Raw genomic sequence first — 18,129 nt, forward strand, 5'->3', positions numbered from 1 at the left:
AGCACCTAGAGGCTCATTAGCATATTATGCAAGTCTTTATTTTGAGGGAACAGGGGCAGGCAGGGAGATATGTCATACAGTTATGTTCTGCTGAGATTAACGATGTGCTAATGTCCGTCAGCTACGTTACGTTATATCTCATGACTGAAACCCTTGAACCTGTTTAATCTAGTTTTATTTGGGCACACTGAGTTCACAGCACTTTGTATATGTAGTTTCAGAGTGGAAAACGGCCTGAAAAATCGACTACATCCTCTGCATTTCCCTAATGTAGTATTCATCCGTGTTGCTGCCTTACTGTGAAACTACTTTAGAATACCTGCAGTTTATATGACCTTTTACAACAATTTGTTATACTGCAAAATCCCACAGTTTCTGAAGTATATTTAAATACTTAATACTATATTAAAAAATAGAACTTCATAAAAGGTTAATTTTCACCTTCAAACACTAGAGAGCGCTCTTTGGACCTTTTCTGTGGTTTTCAGTATCAACTCAGTCACTTAAGTACATCAGTGAAGTGATATGTAGGAGAATATTCCTAAATTATGCTGTGTATAGATATTTTCTGAAAGTGTTGGGGCATATACACATCATGGAGGGGGTAAATGCTGGGGAAATTAATGGCCTAATGTGTTTTCCCTTGTGATAACAGCAGATCACCAGAGAATTACAGAAACTCAGGCCCATCATGATAAGCCAAGCATCGGCTCTGCTTTTATTTAAAAAAAAAAGGGTTGTATTTGTGAGGCAACCCCTTTAATACCATGGGTAGGCAGAAAGAAAAAATGTAGGTGTGCTCAAACCCCGCCACACCGAGCACGGACCAAGCCAGGAAACATGGCGTTAGCAAAGCAAAAAAGGAAGAAGGGGTCCAGCTCGATTTAAAATGTTACCTTTTATTTTTCAGTGCGGGTAAAAGCCAGTTACACTCCAGTTACATGTTTCGGATCAGGAACAATAGCGATCCTTCCTCATGACATACACATACTGAGGAGGAGGTTGGATATATAGCGCCTCCACCTAGAAACAGGTGGACGCACTAACTGCAAGCTCCTCCTTAAATGAAATTAACAACACATGCTAAAAGGCATGATTAATAAAAACAAAAGAACACACACAGCTCATGGATCAAAAATTCAATAATGTAACATCAAGTCGTGTTTCCGATTAAGTCCACTTGGTACAGTGGACCCCATTTTGAAGATCCAGAACGACTCACGGTTCAAAAGCTTATTTTTATAATTACCACCCCTGGATGGTGGAGTAACCCTTTCCAGATTACCATATGGTGGTAATTATAAAAAGAAGCTTTTGAACTGTGAGTCTGTCAGCCACCTTTGGACCATACTAAACTATTGACAACCTTAGGTATTGGAGCTTTAGGTATGTGGAGCTTTTCTCATCAGGAATAGTGTAAATATGAAGTTTTGTTCTGTTCTCTGCTTTTTTCCGGCGTCTCCCCAACGGCACTGACTGCCCCTTGGACAGGAAACAACACGGAAGCTGAAGTTTAAAAGGCCTCCTCTCCTTACCTAAATCAGTGTTGTTTCTTGTCCCTAGGTCGCGCAGAAGCTCCTCCTGTGTGCTTCAGGATTCTAGATGCACAGGATTCTTTTCTCCAGTCTCTGGGAGGGCCATGCAGAGGATAGGGGGCCTCGGGGACGCGCTGCCTCCCTTCCCCATGCTTTGGCATAAGTCCTTCGCTGGAAGGCAGCCCCGGGCTCCAGTCGCTTGCTCCTGGTTCCAGAGCAAGGAAGAAATATCTTTACCCAGCGTACTTTGGGCGGAGACTCCCCGGGCTATTGGGAATGGAGTCTTGTTACTGGCTGTGGGCGGCGAAGGCGCGTTGTGTCACGTGACTGAGTGTGGGTCATGGCGTCAGCGTCACGCCAATGCCGACGTTAAAAGAGCCGGGAACGTCGTTTTCAGCGGTGCCTCATTTGATCCTATGATGGCTCCTATGATTTGTGCCTCAGTCGCCCTCAGCCCAGTAAACCTCCTATCCAAAATGTCGATTTATTATATTGGTGGGGTTGTGGTTCCCTTCATTCACCCTGGGTGCTTGGTGCTGGTAGGATTTTTTTGTATGGGCTTGGATCCTACTAAAATTCATAAATGTGATTACTTATAGGGTAGAGAAATGCGCTAGGGTAAAGAAATGCGCTATTTGCCGAAAATCCTTTTGCTTTAAGGCCAAGAAAGCCCTATGCCCTACTAAGTGTACAGAGAAGATTGTGTCCGAAGAGTCTCCCTCTCTTTTGGACTCCATGCGGAGCATTATTAAGGAAGAAGTCAATGCAGCAGTGGAGTCCAGGATACCGCATTCATCCCCGCAGGCCTCTACATCCCATAGATGCCATAGTTCTCAGTTATATAGGCTGGATTTAGATGAGGGGGAGATTGCCTCTAGTGATGACTCAGACTCCTCAGAAGATGGGTCTGACAGACCTTTTATTTCTTCCGGAAGACACCCAGGGTCTCTTAAAAACTATAAGAGCCACCATGAACCTGGAAGATGCCAAAGAGAGTGTATCGAGTCAGGGCCAGATGTTCCAGGGTCTGGGGGAAACTAAAGATATGTCTTCCCCCGATTCAGAATAATTTAAAATCACTTATATCTAATTAATGGAAAGATCCTAAAATGTGTGCTCCTATTTCAAATTCCTTTTTAAAAGGAAATCTCCTTTTTCAGGTGCTGATACTAGCCTCTGGGATAAATAACCAAAAATTGATGCACCTGTGGCTCACATTTTAAAGAAGTAGTCACTCCCGTTTGAGGACATGGGGTTACTATGTAACCCGATGGACAAGAAGAGTGTGAGCCTGCTTAAAAGCGCTTGGGAGATGAATACGGCTATGTTTAGGCCTAGTATTTCTGCTACCTGTGCCACCAGATCCTTGTCTATATGGTTGTCCCAGCTAGAAGATAGTTTGGCAGCAGGTACTCCCAGAGAAGAGATCCTAGCATCTCTGCCAATGCTCAAACAACTATCCAACTTCTTAGCGGATGCCTCAGAAGACTTGGTGAAGCTTTCTGCACGGTCATCTGCCTTATCTAACGCCACCTGCAGAGCCATATGCCTTGGTCCTGGTCGGGGGATACAGGATCCAAAAAACTTCTTTGTTCTATCCTGAAGGCGATAGACTTTTTGGGTCAGTCTTAGATTACATATTAGAGAAGGCGTCGACAGGAAAAAAGGATTTCCTCTTGAACCCAACAATTTCCACCAAAGACGTTCCTTTTGCTCCCCAAACAAACCTAGAGTGGACCAGAAAAAAGGGAGTTCTCAGGAAGATGGCAGTCTTCAAGAGGAAGAGGTAAAGGATTCCTCTTCAATCCGGATAAGGCATCAAAGTCCACCCAATGATGCCAGAGGTCGGGTTGGAGCAAGATTAATAATTTTTGCTCCAAGCTGGGAAAGGATGGGAACCTCCCTTTTGGATTCTTGCCACCATTCAAGAGGGGTTCAAACTGGAATTCAACTCTTACCCACCAACTCACTTTGTCGTAAATAAACCACTGGCCAAAAGAAAAGAGCAACTGTCTCTGGAATCCGAGCTAACCAGCCTGATTCAGAAAGAAGTCCTGCTTCCTGTTCCAAAAGACCAGCGTCAGCAAGGATTCTATTCCCCAGTGTTTTTGATTCAACAAGGAGGCTACTTCAGGCTGATCATAAACTTGAAAAGTCTAAACAAGTGCCTAACCTACAAGAAGTTAAAAATGGAAACTATCAGGTCGACTGTAAACCTACTGCCTCAGTTTTGTTATATGGTGACAATGGACTTAAAAGATGCATACTATCATGTGCCCATATTCGAGGACCACCAGAGCTTCCTGAGAATTGCAGTCTTTATGTTCATCTTCATATGCAAGGTATCCTCATAGTCCCATACTTGGATGATTTTTTTTAATTGCAGCCGACACGGAAGACCATCTTCTGTCCCTTCTAAGTATCGTTTAAAAGCTACCTTTCTTAGAGCTAGGATGGATAGTAAATTTAAAAAAATCCGACCTTGCTCCTTCCCAGCAAAAGATCTTTTTAGGAGGAGTCCTCAACTCCCGCTTACTAATGTCTTTTCTCCCCGAAGAGAAGCAGATAAAACAGTATCAGAACGTAAATCAATTCTGCGAACGAAGATCCACGACTATCAGAAATGTGATGACTATGTTGGGATTTCTAACAGCTACAATCCCTGCCGACAGGTGGGCGCAAAGCCACACCAGAAAAACACAGACTTTTCTATTGGATTCCTGGGACGGCAACAAAAGTTCCCTAGACAGGAAGGTCACTCTTCCTAAAACCTTCCACCAGGCTAGGGAGTGCAAGAAAAAATCTCCAGACAGGAGTCTTCTGGTGCCAGGAAAATCAACTGGTGGTTACTACGGATGCCAGCAGTTGTGGTTGGGAAGTCACGCAGGAGACTTAGTGGTTCAGGGCATCTGGGGACGTTCCATGTCAAACGCCTCTTCAAATCCAAGAGAGCTCAATGCAGTCCACAGTCCTTCTGGCGCTTCATGCAAACAGTCCTCTTGGTCATGTAAAAGTTCTCATGGACAATACCACCACCATGGCCTATTTGAACAGGCAGGGAGTAACAGCGGTAATAAGAGGGATCTTTCTTTGGGCAGAAGAACACCTACTATCTCTTACAGTGATTCACCTGAAGGGAAGCAACAATCTAGTAGCAGATTTTCTCAGCAGGCAGACCCTGAAAGAGGACGAGTGGGCGCTAAACACCAACATATTTCAACAGATTACGGAGAAATGGGACATTCCAGTCATGGATTTGTTTGCAAATCGAACCAACAGGAAGGTGAAAATATTTAGCTCCCTATCTCCTCAAGATCATCCGGACATCTTGGACACTGTCCTGCATTTGGCCAAAAGGGCTCCTAAATGCATTCCCCCCCCCCCCCCCCCCCTTCAGCCTGATTCAGAGGACCCTGATGAAGGTGGCAGAGGAGAAAGCGCAAATTATGATAGCTCCTTACTGGCCCAGAAGGCCCTGGTTTCCTCCTCTTCTCAGCCTGTCGTTCGGAATATCTTGGACTCTTTCTGTGTTTCCAGGTCTTTTGCAACAAGGTCCGGTCCCTCATCCAGGGGTCTCTCATCTAAGGTTGACTGCCTGGAGATTGAGAGGCTAAGTCTTAAGAGGAAGGACCTCTTGGACGCGGTGATCTCCACCTTATTGAAGAGTAGGAAGATGATAACCTCAAATCTACCTCAGAACTTGGAAGGCCTTCCTTCTGTTTGCTGGATGAGAAATACATCAGGAAGGCCTGGAAAATATCCTTAAGAACTTGGATTTTCTACAAGCAGGTCTGGACAGGGATCTCAAGCCTTCCACCCTTAAAGTCCAGATCTCAGCTTTAGGGGTCTTCATGGATACCAAACTGTTGGAGCATCCCCTAATCAGGCGGTTTATTAAAGGAGCAATCAGAGATTCCCCTTCCATCTGTTCTTCTGTCCCTCCCTGGGACTTAAATTTAGTCCTTACGGTTCTGATGGATCCTCCGTTCGAGCCCATTGAGGATATCTCTCTAAAGCTCCTAACTCTGTAGACCTCCTTCCTTCTTGCCATTACTACGGCCAGAAGGGTTGGCAAAATCCAAGCTTTCTCCTGCTGTCCTTCTGATCTTATAATTTTGGAAGACCACATTGTACTGAGGCATTGCCCGTCTTTTCTCCCGAAGGTGGTATCGAGGTTTTGTTGTAATCTAGAAGTCACCTTACCATCTTTTTGCCCTTCTCCTTCATCTGATCAGGAGAGAAAATTCTATTACTTGGATGTAAGGCAGTGTGTGCTGGCCTACCTGAAAATTTTGAATTTCGGAACAGTTCAGGAATCCAGATCATATTCTCCAATTCCAGGGGCCTAATAAAGGTCGGGCAGCCAGTAAAGCTACGATGGATTAGAGACACTGTTGCCTTATGCTATGTCCTGAAGAATCAAGATCCTCCAAGAGGTCTCAAAGCCCACTCGACAAGAGCGGTGTCAGCTTCCTGGGCTGAATCTGCCTCTATCACTATTGAATAGATCTACAGAGCGGCTGCTTGGGCGAATCCAAAACTTTCTTTAACCATTATAGATTGGATGTGGTCCATAACCAGGACCTCTCCTTCGGACGCAGAATTCTTTCTGCAGTAGTCCCTCCCTAGTTTATTTCTGTTAATCCTCCTGTCAGTGCCGGTGGGGAGGCGCCTGGAAAAGTGTTAATTACACTTACCGGTAATTGGATTTTCTAATAGCCTCCCCAACGGCACTGGGGTATTTCCCACCCTTATGTTTTTTCTGAGATTCAGTCGATTATGTTCAATTTTCTGTTTGAATTAAAATTAAAAAATGTTGGCATCTCTACCGTGTACTTTATTATTTACTGATTTAGGTAAGGAGAGGAGGCCTTTTAAACTTCAACTTCTATGTTTCCTGTCCAGGGGGCGGGGACACCCTTCTGTCAGTGCTGTTGGGGAGGGTATTGGAAAAATCCAATTACCGGTAAGAGTTATTAACCCTTTTTCTCAGCCCCTCCACTCTGTTCTGAGTGACAGATGTGCTGGTCTCCTGTCATTTAAATCTGAGGGGTTGTAATGCTCAATGCAGGGAGCACTTCACAGTAAAATTCCCCATCCAGGGCACTTGCAGTAGCAGAACCTGGCAGAATGTAAGTTCATATGCACTCTACTCCTAATAAAAGGTTCACAAAAGGTATGGGTTTTTTCCACAGCCCCTGCCCAGGGCTGTTAGCAGTTTAGCATGGTTATCCTTTAATTTTGAGATATTTGTGTAGGCATATGAAGAAGACATGTTGCTGAAAGGATTTGTGAAAAGATTCAACTATGAATGTTCTGGCATGCATGCTTAGGGTCTTTGTGCTGACTGAAAGAAAATTATAAAAAGTAGACATTTTTAAAGATTGTATCCCATATTTATTGATAACGCTTACTGCTATCCTTACCTAAATCTAACATGTACAGTAGGGATTTTCAGTACGGTGACCAACATAATTGTGTACAACCTTGGGACCCACCCAGAAGAGATGGGTCCTTTTATTACTGTTTTTGAAAGGTTTCAATTAATTTTATCTTGTTTGTTTTGAATTAGGCTGCTAACCAAGGTTCAAAATTTAAGGGTCGAAAGCTTCCAGTATGCTGGCACAAACCGAAGACGCCTTCCATGTCCACAGAGGTTGAGGAGGAAGAGCCTAAGGAAGAGGTATGACAGATGTTCATTAAAACATGACAGTGCTGACATCATACCGAAACATAGAAGACATTATTGGGTTTCTAACACAATAGTTGGTAGACTCTAGCATTCTCAGAATGGGCCCTATACAAAATTGTACTAAAGTAAAGTCTTGCATCTAACCTCCCACATTTCTTTTTTTTTTTTTTTTTTTTTTTTTTAACCAGGAAGTAGAGACTTCAGATACATTACTACATGAAGATGATGATGAGGATGAAGATGAAGATGAGTCTCGTTCCTGGAGAAGATGAAAGCACCAATAATAAAAAAGAAAAATGTACATAAAATTTAATTTTTTTTAAGACGTGTGTACTGACATTTTTACTATAGTGACATGAGAAAGGAAGAAAGAATGTGTTGAACCCAAATGAGCCAATTATTTTCTCCTTTTCATAGGAAGTAAATACATTGATTGTGTAAATCATCCAATTGAATGCTTTTCTATGAAAGCCAAAGGCTAGAGACTGTTTGTGTTTTTGTTGTTTTGTATTTTATTTTAATATACATGGTCCTACATGGAGAGTAGAGTGAGAAATATTTTTGGAAGTCTTTATAGTTTTATTTTTTAAATTGCTAAAGGTCTACCTACTTTGAGCAGATTCTCAGTAACCTAAGTATTTATGCCATGCATCCCCTAAAGTGCAATCTTTCTTTCAACTATAGTCTGCAAATTAAAATTTTGGTGATGTGCAAAAATGACCTGGTTAACATTCAGTAATACCCTTTTATAATATTCAACCGCATCATTGCCACCACTTGCACCTAAGACTTTGGAGTGAAAACCAATAACCTGACAACTTCTGCCAGACTTGGCTTTCTGCAATACTTTGAGCTAGAGTTGTTGGATTTGCTACCTGTGAGAGGATAGAAAGCCTTTTTGGATCGGAGTGTATTACTCTAGTCCAAAAAAAAATTTACTACATTTTTTGGGTACGTATCTGCCAAAGGATAATTTTTTCCATAATTGAGAGTAAATAAGTGAAGCAGATAGTTCTTTTAATATGAGTGCTATGGCAAAGCATTTACTATTTAATACAGATCTTTATCATCTAGGAAACCTGAACCAGCTTGTCAGGCATCTCATAGGAAGCAAGTATGATCTAGACCAGGTCCAGTTGTATACAATATGCGACCACCTGACAAATGGTGTTTACTCGATAGGCAGCACACAGGGATGAGCATTCATACATATTTCCAATAATTGCCCTAATCCTCAGACTGTGTTTAAGGGCCTTAAGTGTCTTTTTAATGATGAAAGATTGGCCTTTTGCATGGTTTTTGGGTGGTTTATACCTTGTACTTGAAAATGCTTTGACTGTCACCATTTTAAGGGAGCTAAGGTCGAGGTATAAACTTGAAGGCTGGTGTGATATTTTTGAAAATACAACAAATATTAGATTGCACACCACTTTTACAGCCCATGACAAAGTGATAAGCGGCACAGAGGCTGAGCCTGTGTGACTGATTCCTCTACTCTGATAGACCCACCATGGCAAAAATTAGCAGAGGAAAACATTGCAAATTCTCCCTTCACTTCTAGAATGTATTTATCAGGAGATGGAAAGAGCATATAAAGTAACCAATTCACTTAGGGGATCTCTAGAAATGTAGCCAGGTCCAATCCAAGTCATGTGCCTAGTGCTCTTATAGTACAAGTTGGTAAATCAAAGCTGTGATATGATTGGCTGCTTTTTTCTCTTTTTTTTTTTTTTTTTTTTTTTTGTTTCTACTACATTTCATGTGTTAAAAAACCTATTGCTTTTAGGAAGCTTGTTTTTTTTTTTGTTTTTTTTTAAACCACGGTCACTGCCAGGCCCTCAATGGCAATGCCGAGATCTTTATATATGACACAGGGCAAAGGAATGGGACAAGAGATTTATATATTATGTACAGATCTTTTCTTAAGATGTATAATTTTGTACAGAACTTTCTTCTTTCTGTGTACGAAGATAGAGTTGAATAGATGCCCTAAAAGTTTTATTTTTCTACCAGCAATAGGGAGAGTGAAGACCAACCAAATAATTGACTGAAAGCAGCAAGTTCTACTGTGTCCACAGCTGCATCAACCTGTGACATATTATCCTATAGTTTTCACTTAAGTGTACACTTTTACAGCTTTCTTCCTGTTTAGTGGTCATGTTTGGAAGATTATACTGTAAACTAGGGTAAACCAACTCATTGTATGGTTTTTCAGGATAATGTGTTGCTAAACTGTGGCATGTTTGAGGAGTTAACATAAGGACCCATGTCAAGTCCTCAACCCTCTTAGATGGAGCTTTATTGAAATGTCTTACTGTCATTTATTCTACATTTCTTTAAAGATTAGTTGCCTTTAAAAAATTTGAATTTTACTATTGAAACAGACTGCTACTGGTTTGTTAGGTATATTGGTACTTTATGGCCCCTTTCACACAAGCAAGTCCTACGCATCGGACTCAGTGTCAGGGAGAGCACATTCCAGAACTGTAAGGGTTACATAGCATCATAAATCAATATGATGATATATGACCCCGGCAGTGCTCCGGAGTTCAGGACATTTGCTTTCCCTGACACACTCTGCGATTCCGGAATGTGACACTTGCTCGTCTGAAAGGGGCCTATCACTAGCATGGAAGTGCTACTTCATTGTGTGGGCAGCAACTGTTTCTTGGCCTTTTTAAGCCAGAGGGCAATATGTATGTTTGTATGTATGCACACAGACCACTGCCACAGTTGCAACGTAGAGTGCCTTACATTAAAGGGGTTCTCTGGGAATTAAGAAAATGAAAATACATAAATATTACTTAATTATAAATATATTCCCAAATATCTTTAATTAGTTATAATGGTTTATTTTGTCTAGGGAGCAATGATTAGGGGAAACAAAATGGTCGCTGCCCTATTAGTACACACAAAACCTGTCCTAATAACACAGCAGGACAAGTTACCTCACAACACTGAGCTAAAGAGCTGCCTCATCCTCCTCTCTGCTCTGCATGTCAGGGATTATGATCCTGAATACAGATGAGAAGATCTTCAGCTGAATCTCTGTTAGAATGGAGTTCATGAGGAGACAAAGTACAGAGAGGACGGACAGGACAGACTGTGGTAATGGAGACTGCATACAAGTGCTGCTGCTCATTAGCCACATCTGCTCATGAACTCCATTCCTATAGAGATTCAGATGAAGATCATATTAAACTGTATTCAGGATCATAAACCTTGACAAGCAGAGAGGAGGATGAGGCAGCTCTTTATCTCAGTGATGTGAAGTAACTTGTCCTCCTGTGTGATTAGGACAGGTTCTGTGTGTACTAATAGGACAGTGGACATTTTGTTTCTCCTAATGATTGCTCCCTAGACAAAACAAGCTATTATAACTAATGTAAGGTATTTGGGAATATATTTAAAATGAAGTAATTAAGTATTTTTCATTTTTTTTAATTCCCAAAGAACCCCTTTAAAAATCACCCTATACCAGTTCTAGTGTAAACTTTGGCCAATGTGAAAGTTACACTTTCTGTAAATTAGGGGGGACCAAGTAAAAACGGTTACCTTCATAGGTAAGATGCCGTCTAGTCTTCCCTTTTATTGCATCAATTAGTACAGTTGATAAAATACATGCAGACATCGACTGCTGAGATTATCATGTGCATGCCGTGAAGTGACTAAGACCCAATTCAGATTGCTGTGGTACTGTGTGTGAGCCAAATATTTCAATCTAAAGTCAATGAATTTCAAGAAAGCCTTTCTTTATAAAAAAAAAAAAGGAAATGCTTTTCCTGATTATAGATGAATAGATTAAAAAAATTTGGCTCACACATCCAGTTTTTGGTACATTTTTTTTTTCTCAGCCAGAAGCATGCATGGATCCTAAAAGGTGGATATGTATAAGGGTATGACTGACTTAAAAAAATTTTTTGGGGGGGGGGGGGGGGGGGGAGCTTTGACAAAAACAGATCGCAACTTCATCAAACACTACATGTGTATGTAAATCCAGTGTGAAAAAAAGAAAACACTTAGGATTAGCTTAGGACATTCTTCCTCTATACTGTTTTTTGATAACTCCACCTTATGCCTATGGCACTAAAATGATTAATTCCAACTGTTTGGTCCGAATTCTTATCAAACCTGTTTTACGTTTTCTCAGCTCATGATACTCTGTTAGCGTGTATTCATACTTGCCAGTTTTGTGCTGTAAAGAGGTCTGGGTGTTAGAAAAACATGTTTTTGCTCTTTAATTACTGTATGTTTTATCACTAGATTTTTTATAAAAATGGACAGTCATAAACAACTTAGAAGTTTGCCCACTGTGTGTGATATCCTTGTGTCCTGCTTTCTTGATGGCAGAAAATATTGTTCCAGCTTAATAAAACAAGGGCATTTATTAAAATGGGACTTTACCCCCTGCTTTTTTAATTTGAATTCAAACACCGTTCAGGTGCACATTGGGCAAAAAAAACTCTTAGGCTGCTTTCACACAAGGGTAATATGGTGGCATTACCTTCTGACTAATTAGGCTACCTGCACACATAGCGGAATAAACTGTTTTTCAGCACGGATTCCTGTGCGGGAAAACCACAATGTAGTACAGCACCAGATTAATAAAATTTCATGTACACTTTGCGGATGTTTCCCATGCGGAAATTGACCTGACCTGTGGGTTTAGAAATCCGCAGCATGCCAATTATGTTTACGGATTTTACCCTTTTCTAATAAAGTGTAAGAAATGCTGTTTGGGTGCAGAAATCCGTGTGAAAATTTGTGAGGATCTTCTGCATGTTGACCTGCACCCGTGTGCAGGTAGCCTTATGGATATCGATGACATTAGTGAGGCCCATAATATGGGGGGCAAACAATGTGCCTGTATTATGCTTCTGTGAAACCAGCCTCGGAGAGGTTGTGTAAAAGATTGCGTGGGTAGGTTTGGTTCTTCTGATGTACAGTATACTTGTATTATAGTTTTTACAATATTGTGTTCTTGTGTTATAGTATGATAGACAATATTGTTGAATTTCTAATTGTTTATACATTTAAGAATCATCCTATGTAATGTTTGTTTTATTAACTTTTTTTTTTTTTCCAAGCTGAATTTCTTAAAGCATGTTCACTTTTGCAATAAAGAAACATGGTTCAGTGGTTCAAAACAAAGACAATGAAAAACAAAAAAAGACTGAAAAAGAAAAAAATTGTCACAAACATATATTACACATTCTCTGAATTTGGAATAACTCTGAACCACTCCAGAAAGTTTACAGCTAAACATGTTGTTGTGTCACACTTTTTTATTCAGTTTTCGTGTGTCTGTGTATGTGTGCGAGATTACTTTGGGACGGGTTGTGTTTTGATTGATTTTGGCTTTTATTTCTCGCTCATTGGGGGACACAGGACCGTGGGTATAGCTGCTTGGAGGCGACATTTGGCAAGAAAGTGATAGCTCCTCCCCAGCCAGGAGAGAGCATATCAGTTTTTAGCTTGGTGTCATATGAGGCAGACCTCCCTTTTTTATTTATTTAATTCTCATTTATTTATTTGCTTTTTTCTTTCTCCTTAGGATGTGAAACAGTCGCCTAGCCTCTGTTTTCCCGGGGTTTATAAAACGGTGTCGGATTCCCTCACCGACCATCCCCTCCCCCCCGCCTAAGGGTCACCCATATCTCCAAGCCCTCTGTTTTAGCTTCCTGCCACCTAGGTGCCAGTGGCTGAAGGGGTGACCCTGCTGGTTCTGCCGGATGGAGGTGTTCGAACAGATCTGTCTCCGGTGGGGTCGTCCGGAGGTGGACTTGATGGCGTCCAGGTTAAACCACAAACTTCCCACCTTCTCTCACACAAGAGATCCCAAGGCATGTGCCGCAGACTCTCTGGTAGCACCGTGGGACTGGTTTTCTCTAGTGTATGTGTTCCCGCCTCTTTCCTGCCGTGTGTTCTACGCAGGATCAGGACGGAGGGTGTCCAGACGATCCTCATCGCCCCGGACTGTCCCCGTCAGGTGTGGTACTCCGACGTCGTCCTCCTCCTAGGGGACGCTCTGTGGCCCCTTCCACTCAGGGCCGATTTGCTCTCTCGTGGACCTGCTTTCCACCAGCATCTAGAGTCGCTACGTTTGACGGCGTGGCTGTTAAAACTGCCATTTTAAAACAGTGATGTTTCCCTGATAGGGTATTCACACCATGATCAGAGTCAGGAAACCAGCCTCATCCAAAATTTACTACAGGACTTGGAGGTCCTATCTGGGCTTCTGTGAGAAACGTAATCTCCCTCCACTACGCTTCTCTCTTTCCACTATTCTCTCTTTTCTGCAATCTGGTTTAGAATTTGGACTTGCCCTTAGCTCCTTAAAGGGTCAAGTGTCGGCGCTGTCAGTTTTGCTATAGCGACCTTTGACTTTGACTTTGAAAGGCCTGGTTAAAATCTTCCTCCAAGGGGTGGCTCATATTATTCCCCCCTATTGGCCCCCGCTTGTCGTCTTGGGATCTGAACCTCGTGCTGAGTTCACTCCAATCTGCTCCGTTTGAACTGCTAAGGACAGTGTCCCTCTGCTATCTTTCCTGGAAGGTTGCATTCCTGGTGGCTGTCATGTCCATCAGGCGTGTCTACGAGTTGGCACCTTTTTTTTAATCCTTCTTCAGGATAAGGCGGTGCTCCGTCCCATACCTGCCTTTCAACCGAAGGTAGTCTCGGCCTTCCATGTTAACGAGGACATTGTCCTTCCTTCATTTTGCCCAGCTCCGTCGCATCCTAGGGAGCATTCTCTTCACAAGCTTGGCGGGGTTCGAGCTCTGAGAATCTGTCAATCTCTAGCTCTTTTCGCCGCATGGATGCGTTATTCGTGCTTCCTGATGGTCCTCGTAAAGGGATGCGCCGCTTCTAAGGTGACGATTGCCAGGTGGATACGCTTAGCAATCACCGAGGCATACCGTTCCCGGGGCAGGACTCCACCTTCTGGAATCACGGCCTACTCAACCAGAGCAGTTGGCGCTTCCTGGGCCCGCTTCCATCATGCATCAGCTGTCCAGTTGTGTAAGGCGGCAACGTGGTCTTTCTTACACATGTTCGTGAAATTCTACCAGGTGCACTCCCCGGAGTCGGCAGATGCTGCCCTGGGCCATAAAGTCTTGCAGGCAGCTGTGTCCTGAGCGTCTGCAAGGGCAGTTTTTACATGGGTGAGTTTTGGTTTTTCCTCTTCATGGACTGCTTTGGGACGTCCCACAGTCCTGTGTCCCCCAATGATATGAGCGAGAAATGAGTATTACACTCACCGGTAATCCGGTTTCCTGGAAGTCTCCATGACACCACATCCTGAGACTGACTTCCTCTGATATGACAGGGAAAAAAACAGAGAGGTTTAAAAACCCCACCCCTTCCCTCCATCACCAGTGTATTTTAACGAGACAACCCCAGGATGAAGGGATAATGTAGTTTTTATTAATGGAAAACAATAATCAATCCACATACTAAAATAAATGCGTGGGAAGCATGTGGTGTCATGTGGACTCATTTCCCCAGTCATCTCCATGACACCACATCCTGAGAAATAACAAAGAAAATATTAGGGGGGGACAACGGCACAATGGACTTTGCGTCCGAAAGCCATGTCTTTGCTAGAAAAAATATCTAGCTTGTACTGTTTGGTAAAGGTGTAGACCCTCTTCCAAGTTGCCACTCTACAAATTTGTTGTAGGGAGGCTGATGACTTTTCCACCCAAGAAGCGGCCATGCCTCTTGTCGAATGCGCTCTAAGGGAAGAAGGGGGGCTTCTTTTCCTTTGATTTTGTAGGCTTCTGAGATGGTTGTTCTTATCCATCTGGAAATAGAACTTTTCGCTGCCCCTTTTCCTTTATTTGGCCCGGAAAATTGGATAAAGAGATTCTTGTTGACTCTCCACTCCTTAGTTGTTTCTAGGTATATTAGGACAGCTCGCCTAACGTCTAAGGTATGGAAGGTAGCCTCTTGGTCGTTTTGGGGTTTGGCACAAAAGGAGGGAAGTACGATATCCTGTGACCTATGAAAGGTAGAAACCACCTTTGGTAAAAAGGTTGGATCTAAGGCCTCATGCACACGACCGTTCCGTTTCTGCGGTCTGCAAAATGCGGATCCGCAAAACACGGAAGCCGCCCGTGTGCCTTCCGCAATTTGCGGAATGGAACAGGCAGCCCATTGTAGAAATGCCTATTTTCGGCAAAACGGACAAGAATAGGACATGTTATATATTTTTGGATGAGGAATGGGGCCTTTGGTGTAGTAGAGCCGATCTCAGAGGTAAAAGAAAAGGGGCTTCTAGGCTGAGCGACTTCATTAATGCAAACCAGCTCCTTTTGGGCTAGAAGGGGGCCTCCAAGATCAGGGTGCGTTTCTCTTTCAGGAATTTTTGAAGGACCCTGGGAATTAGAGGAATGGGTGGCAACGCATAGACTAGGTGTGTTGTCCAGTCTTGATGGAATGCGTCCCCTGCTGTTGGGAAATCCCTCGGGTTGAGAGAAAAGAATGGATTCACTTGGTGATTTTTCTCGTGATGCAAAAAGATCTATTGACAGCCTGCCCCACTTTTGTGTTATCACCTGGAAAATCTCCGGGCATAGTCTCCATTCCCCCGGATCTAGAGTATGACGGCTCAGTCTGCTTTTATGTTTAATGAACCTTTTAGGCGAACTGCTGATATTGACTGTATATTTTTCTCTGCCCACGAAAATATTTTGTTTGACAGATTTTGAAGTAAGCGATGTCTCGTCCCTCCCTGGTGCTGAATGAAGGACACTGCTGTTGAGTTGTCCGAGTAAACTCGGGCGTGACTATGTGTTGACAGATGTGTTTCCTTCAGCGCCTCCCAAATTGCTTGCAATTCCCTGAAATTTGAGGATTGCTGTCTTATGGAAACTGTTCATTTTCCCTGGTAGGTTTCGTGTTGAGTTACAGCTCCCCAACGCTGAAGGCTGGCAACCGAAAAAGTAGTAGAACCGCAGCACTCTCTTGTCTCATTAATTCCTTTATTCCATCAAATACATGTGACGTTTCGACCTAGACTGTCTTTTTCAAGCAACTGACAATTCATCACTACCAGGCTTAAGTACGCATCTCTTAAATTGATCGAGGCCATTACTGCATCCTTTTTTATTAATTTTACTGCCGATCTTAGAGTTTCCATCTTGTATCTTTGATACGTGACGTATTTGTTCAAGGGTTTTAAATTTATTATGACCCGTGAATTCCGTTTGTGTTTTTTTTTTTTTTTTTTTTTTTACTATGAATAGACGGAAGTAATGGCCCTGTCCTAGCTTATTTTCTGGGACAGGTTCTATTGCGGCTAAGTTTAGTAAATCTTTTATGTCGTCTTTAAACTGCCTCCGGACCGCCTAACGCAGGATCGCGTTCCGGAGGCGGCAGCCCTGCGCAGAGTCACGCATAAATGCGTCATCTCGCGAGGCGCGAGATTTCACAGGATCGGAAGGTAAGCGAGTGGATCTCCAGCCTGCCAGCGGCGATCGTTCGCTGGCAGGCTGGAGATGCGATTTTTTTTTTAACCCTTGACAGGTATATTAGACGCGGTTTTGATAACAGCGTCTAATATACCTGCTACCTGGTCCTCTGGTGGTCCCTTTTGTTTGGATCGACCACCAGAGGACACAGGCAGCTCCGTAATATGTAGCACCAAACACCACTACACTACACCCCCCCCCCCCCCCCGTCACTTATTCACCCCTGATCACCCCCCTGTCATTGTTTACCCCCCTGTAAGGCTCCATTCAGATGTCCGTATGTTTTTTATGGATCGGATCGGCAAAACACATACGGACATCTGAATTGAGCCTTATAGGGGGGTGATCAATGACAGGGGGTGATCACCCCATATAGACTCCCTGATCACCCCCCTGTAATTGATCACCCCCCCCCCCCCCCTGTCATTGATCACCCCCCTGTAAGGCTCCATTCAGACTTTTTTTTTGGCCCAAGTTAGCGGAAATTTTTATTTATTTTTTTCTTACATAGTCTCATATTCCACTAACTTGTGTCAAAAAATAAAATCTCACATGAACTCACCATACCCCTCACGGAATCCAAATGCATAAATTTTTTTAGACCTTTATATTCCAGACTTATTCTCAGGCTTTAGGGCCCCTAGAATGCCAGGGCAGTATAAATACCCCACATGTGACCCCATTTCGGAAAGAAGACACCCCAAGGTATTCCGTGAGGGGCATATTGAGTCCTTGAAATTTTTGTCCCAAGTTAGCGGAAAGGGAGACTGTGAGAAAAAAAAATAATAAATCAATTTCCGCTAACTTGTGCCAAAAAATAAATAAATTTTATGAACTCGCCATGCCCCTCATTGAATACTTTGGGGTGTCTTCTTTCCAAAATGGGGTCACATGTGGGGTATTTATACTGCCCTGGCATTTTAGGGGCCCTAAAGCGTGAGAAGTCGTCTGGGATCCAAATGTCTAAAAATGCCCTCATAAAAGGAATGTGGGCCCCTTTGCGCATCTAGGCTGCAAAAAAGTGTCACACATGTGGTATCGCCGTACTCAGGAGAAGTTGGGCAATGTGTTTTGGCGTGTCATTTTACATATACCCATGCTGGGTGAGATAAATATCTTGGTCAAATGCCAACTTTGTATAAAAAAATGGGAAAAGTTGTCTTTTGCCGAGATATTTCTCTCACCCAGCATGAGTATATGTAAAAAGACACCCCAAAACACATTGCCCAACTTCTCCTAAATACGGCGATACCAAATGTGTGACACTTTTTTGCAGCCTAGGTGGGCAAAGGGGCCCACATTCCAAAGAGCACCTTTAGGATTTCACAGGTCATTTACCTACTTACCACACATTAGGGCCCCTAGAATACCAGGGCAGTATAACTACCCCACAAGTGACCCCATTTTGGAATGAAGACACCCCAAGGTA

The 18,129-nt window shown here is 42.9% G+C and overlaps 1 protein-coding gene and 1 long non-coding RNA gene across 3 annotated transcripts in view; one reads left to right on the plus strand and one right to left on the minus strand.

Annotated features, from left to right (window-relative positions):
- The window catches only part of RBM27 (RNA binding motif protein 27), a 102,387-nt gene extending 92,807 nt beyond the window's left edge, over window positions 1–9,580 (plus strand). For both annotated transcript variants that reach the window (XM_040406166.1, XM_040406173.1), the window contains 2 exons: window positions 7,108–7,218; window positions 7,416–9,580. In XM_040406166.1, the coding sequence (XP_040262100.1) occupies window positions 7,108–7,218; window positions 7,416–7,499 (195 nt within the window). In that variant the 3' untranslated portion in view covers window positions 7,500–9,580. The remainder of the gene's footprint in view (window positions 1–7,107; window positions 7,219–7,415) is intronic.
- On the minus strand, window positions 1,103–17,102 carry LOC120977977. The gene is made up of 3 exons (XR_005774021.1): window positions 17,090–17,102; window positions 14,873–14,875; window positions 1,103–1,232 (listed from the first exon to the last, which is right to left on the minus strand). It is a non-coding gene; the product is annotated as an uncharacterized LOC120977977 (long non-coding RNA).
- Window positions 17,103–18,129: the final 1,027 nt, after the last annotated feature.

Source organism: Bufo bufo, chromosome 1, assembly GCF_905171765.1.
Source record: "Bufo bufo chromosome 1, aBufBuf1.1, whole genome shotgun sequence".
NCBI lineage: Eukaryota > Metazoa > Chordata > Amphibia > Anura > Bufonidae > Bufo > Bufo bufo.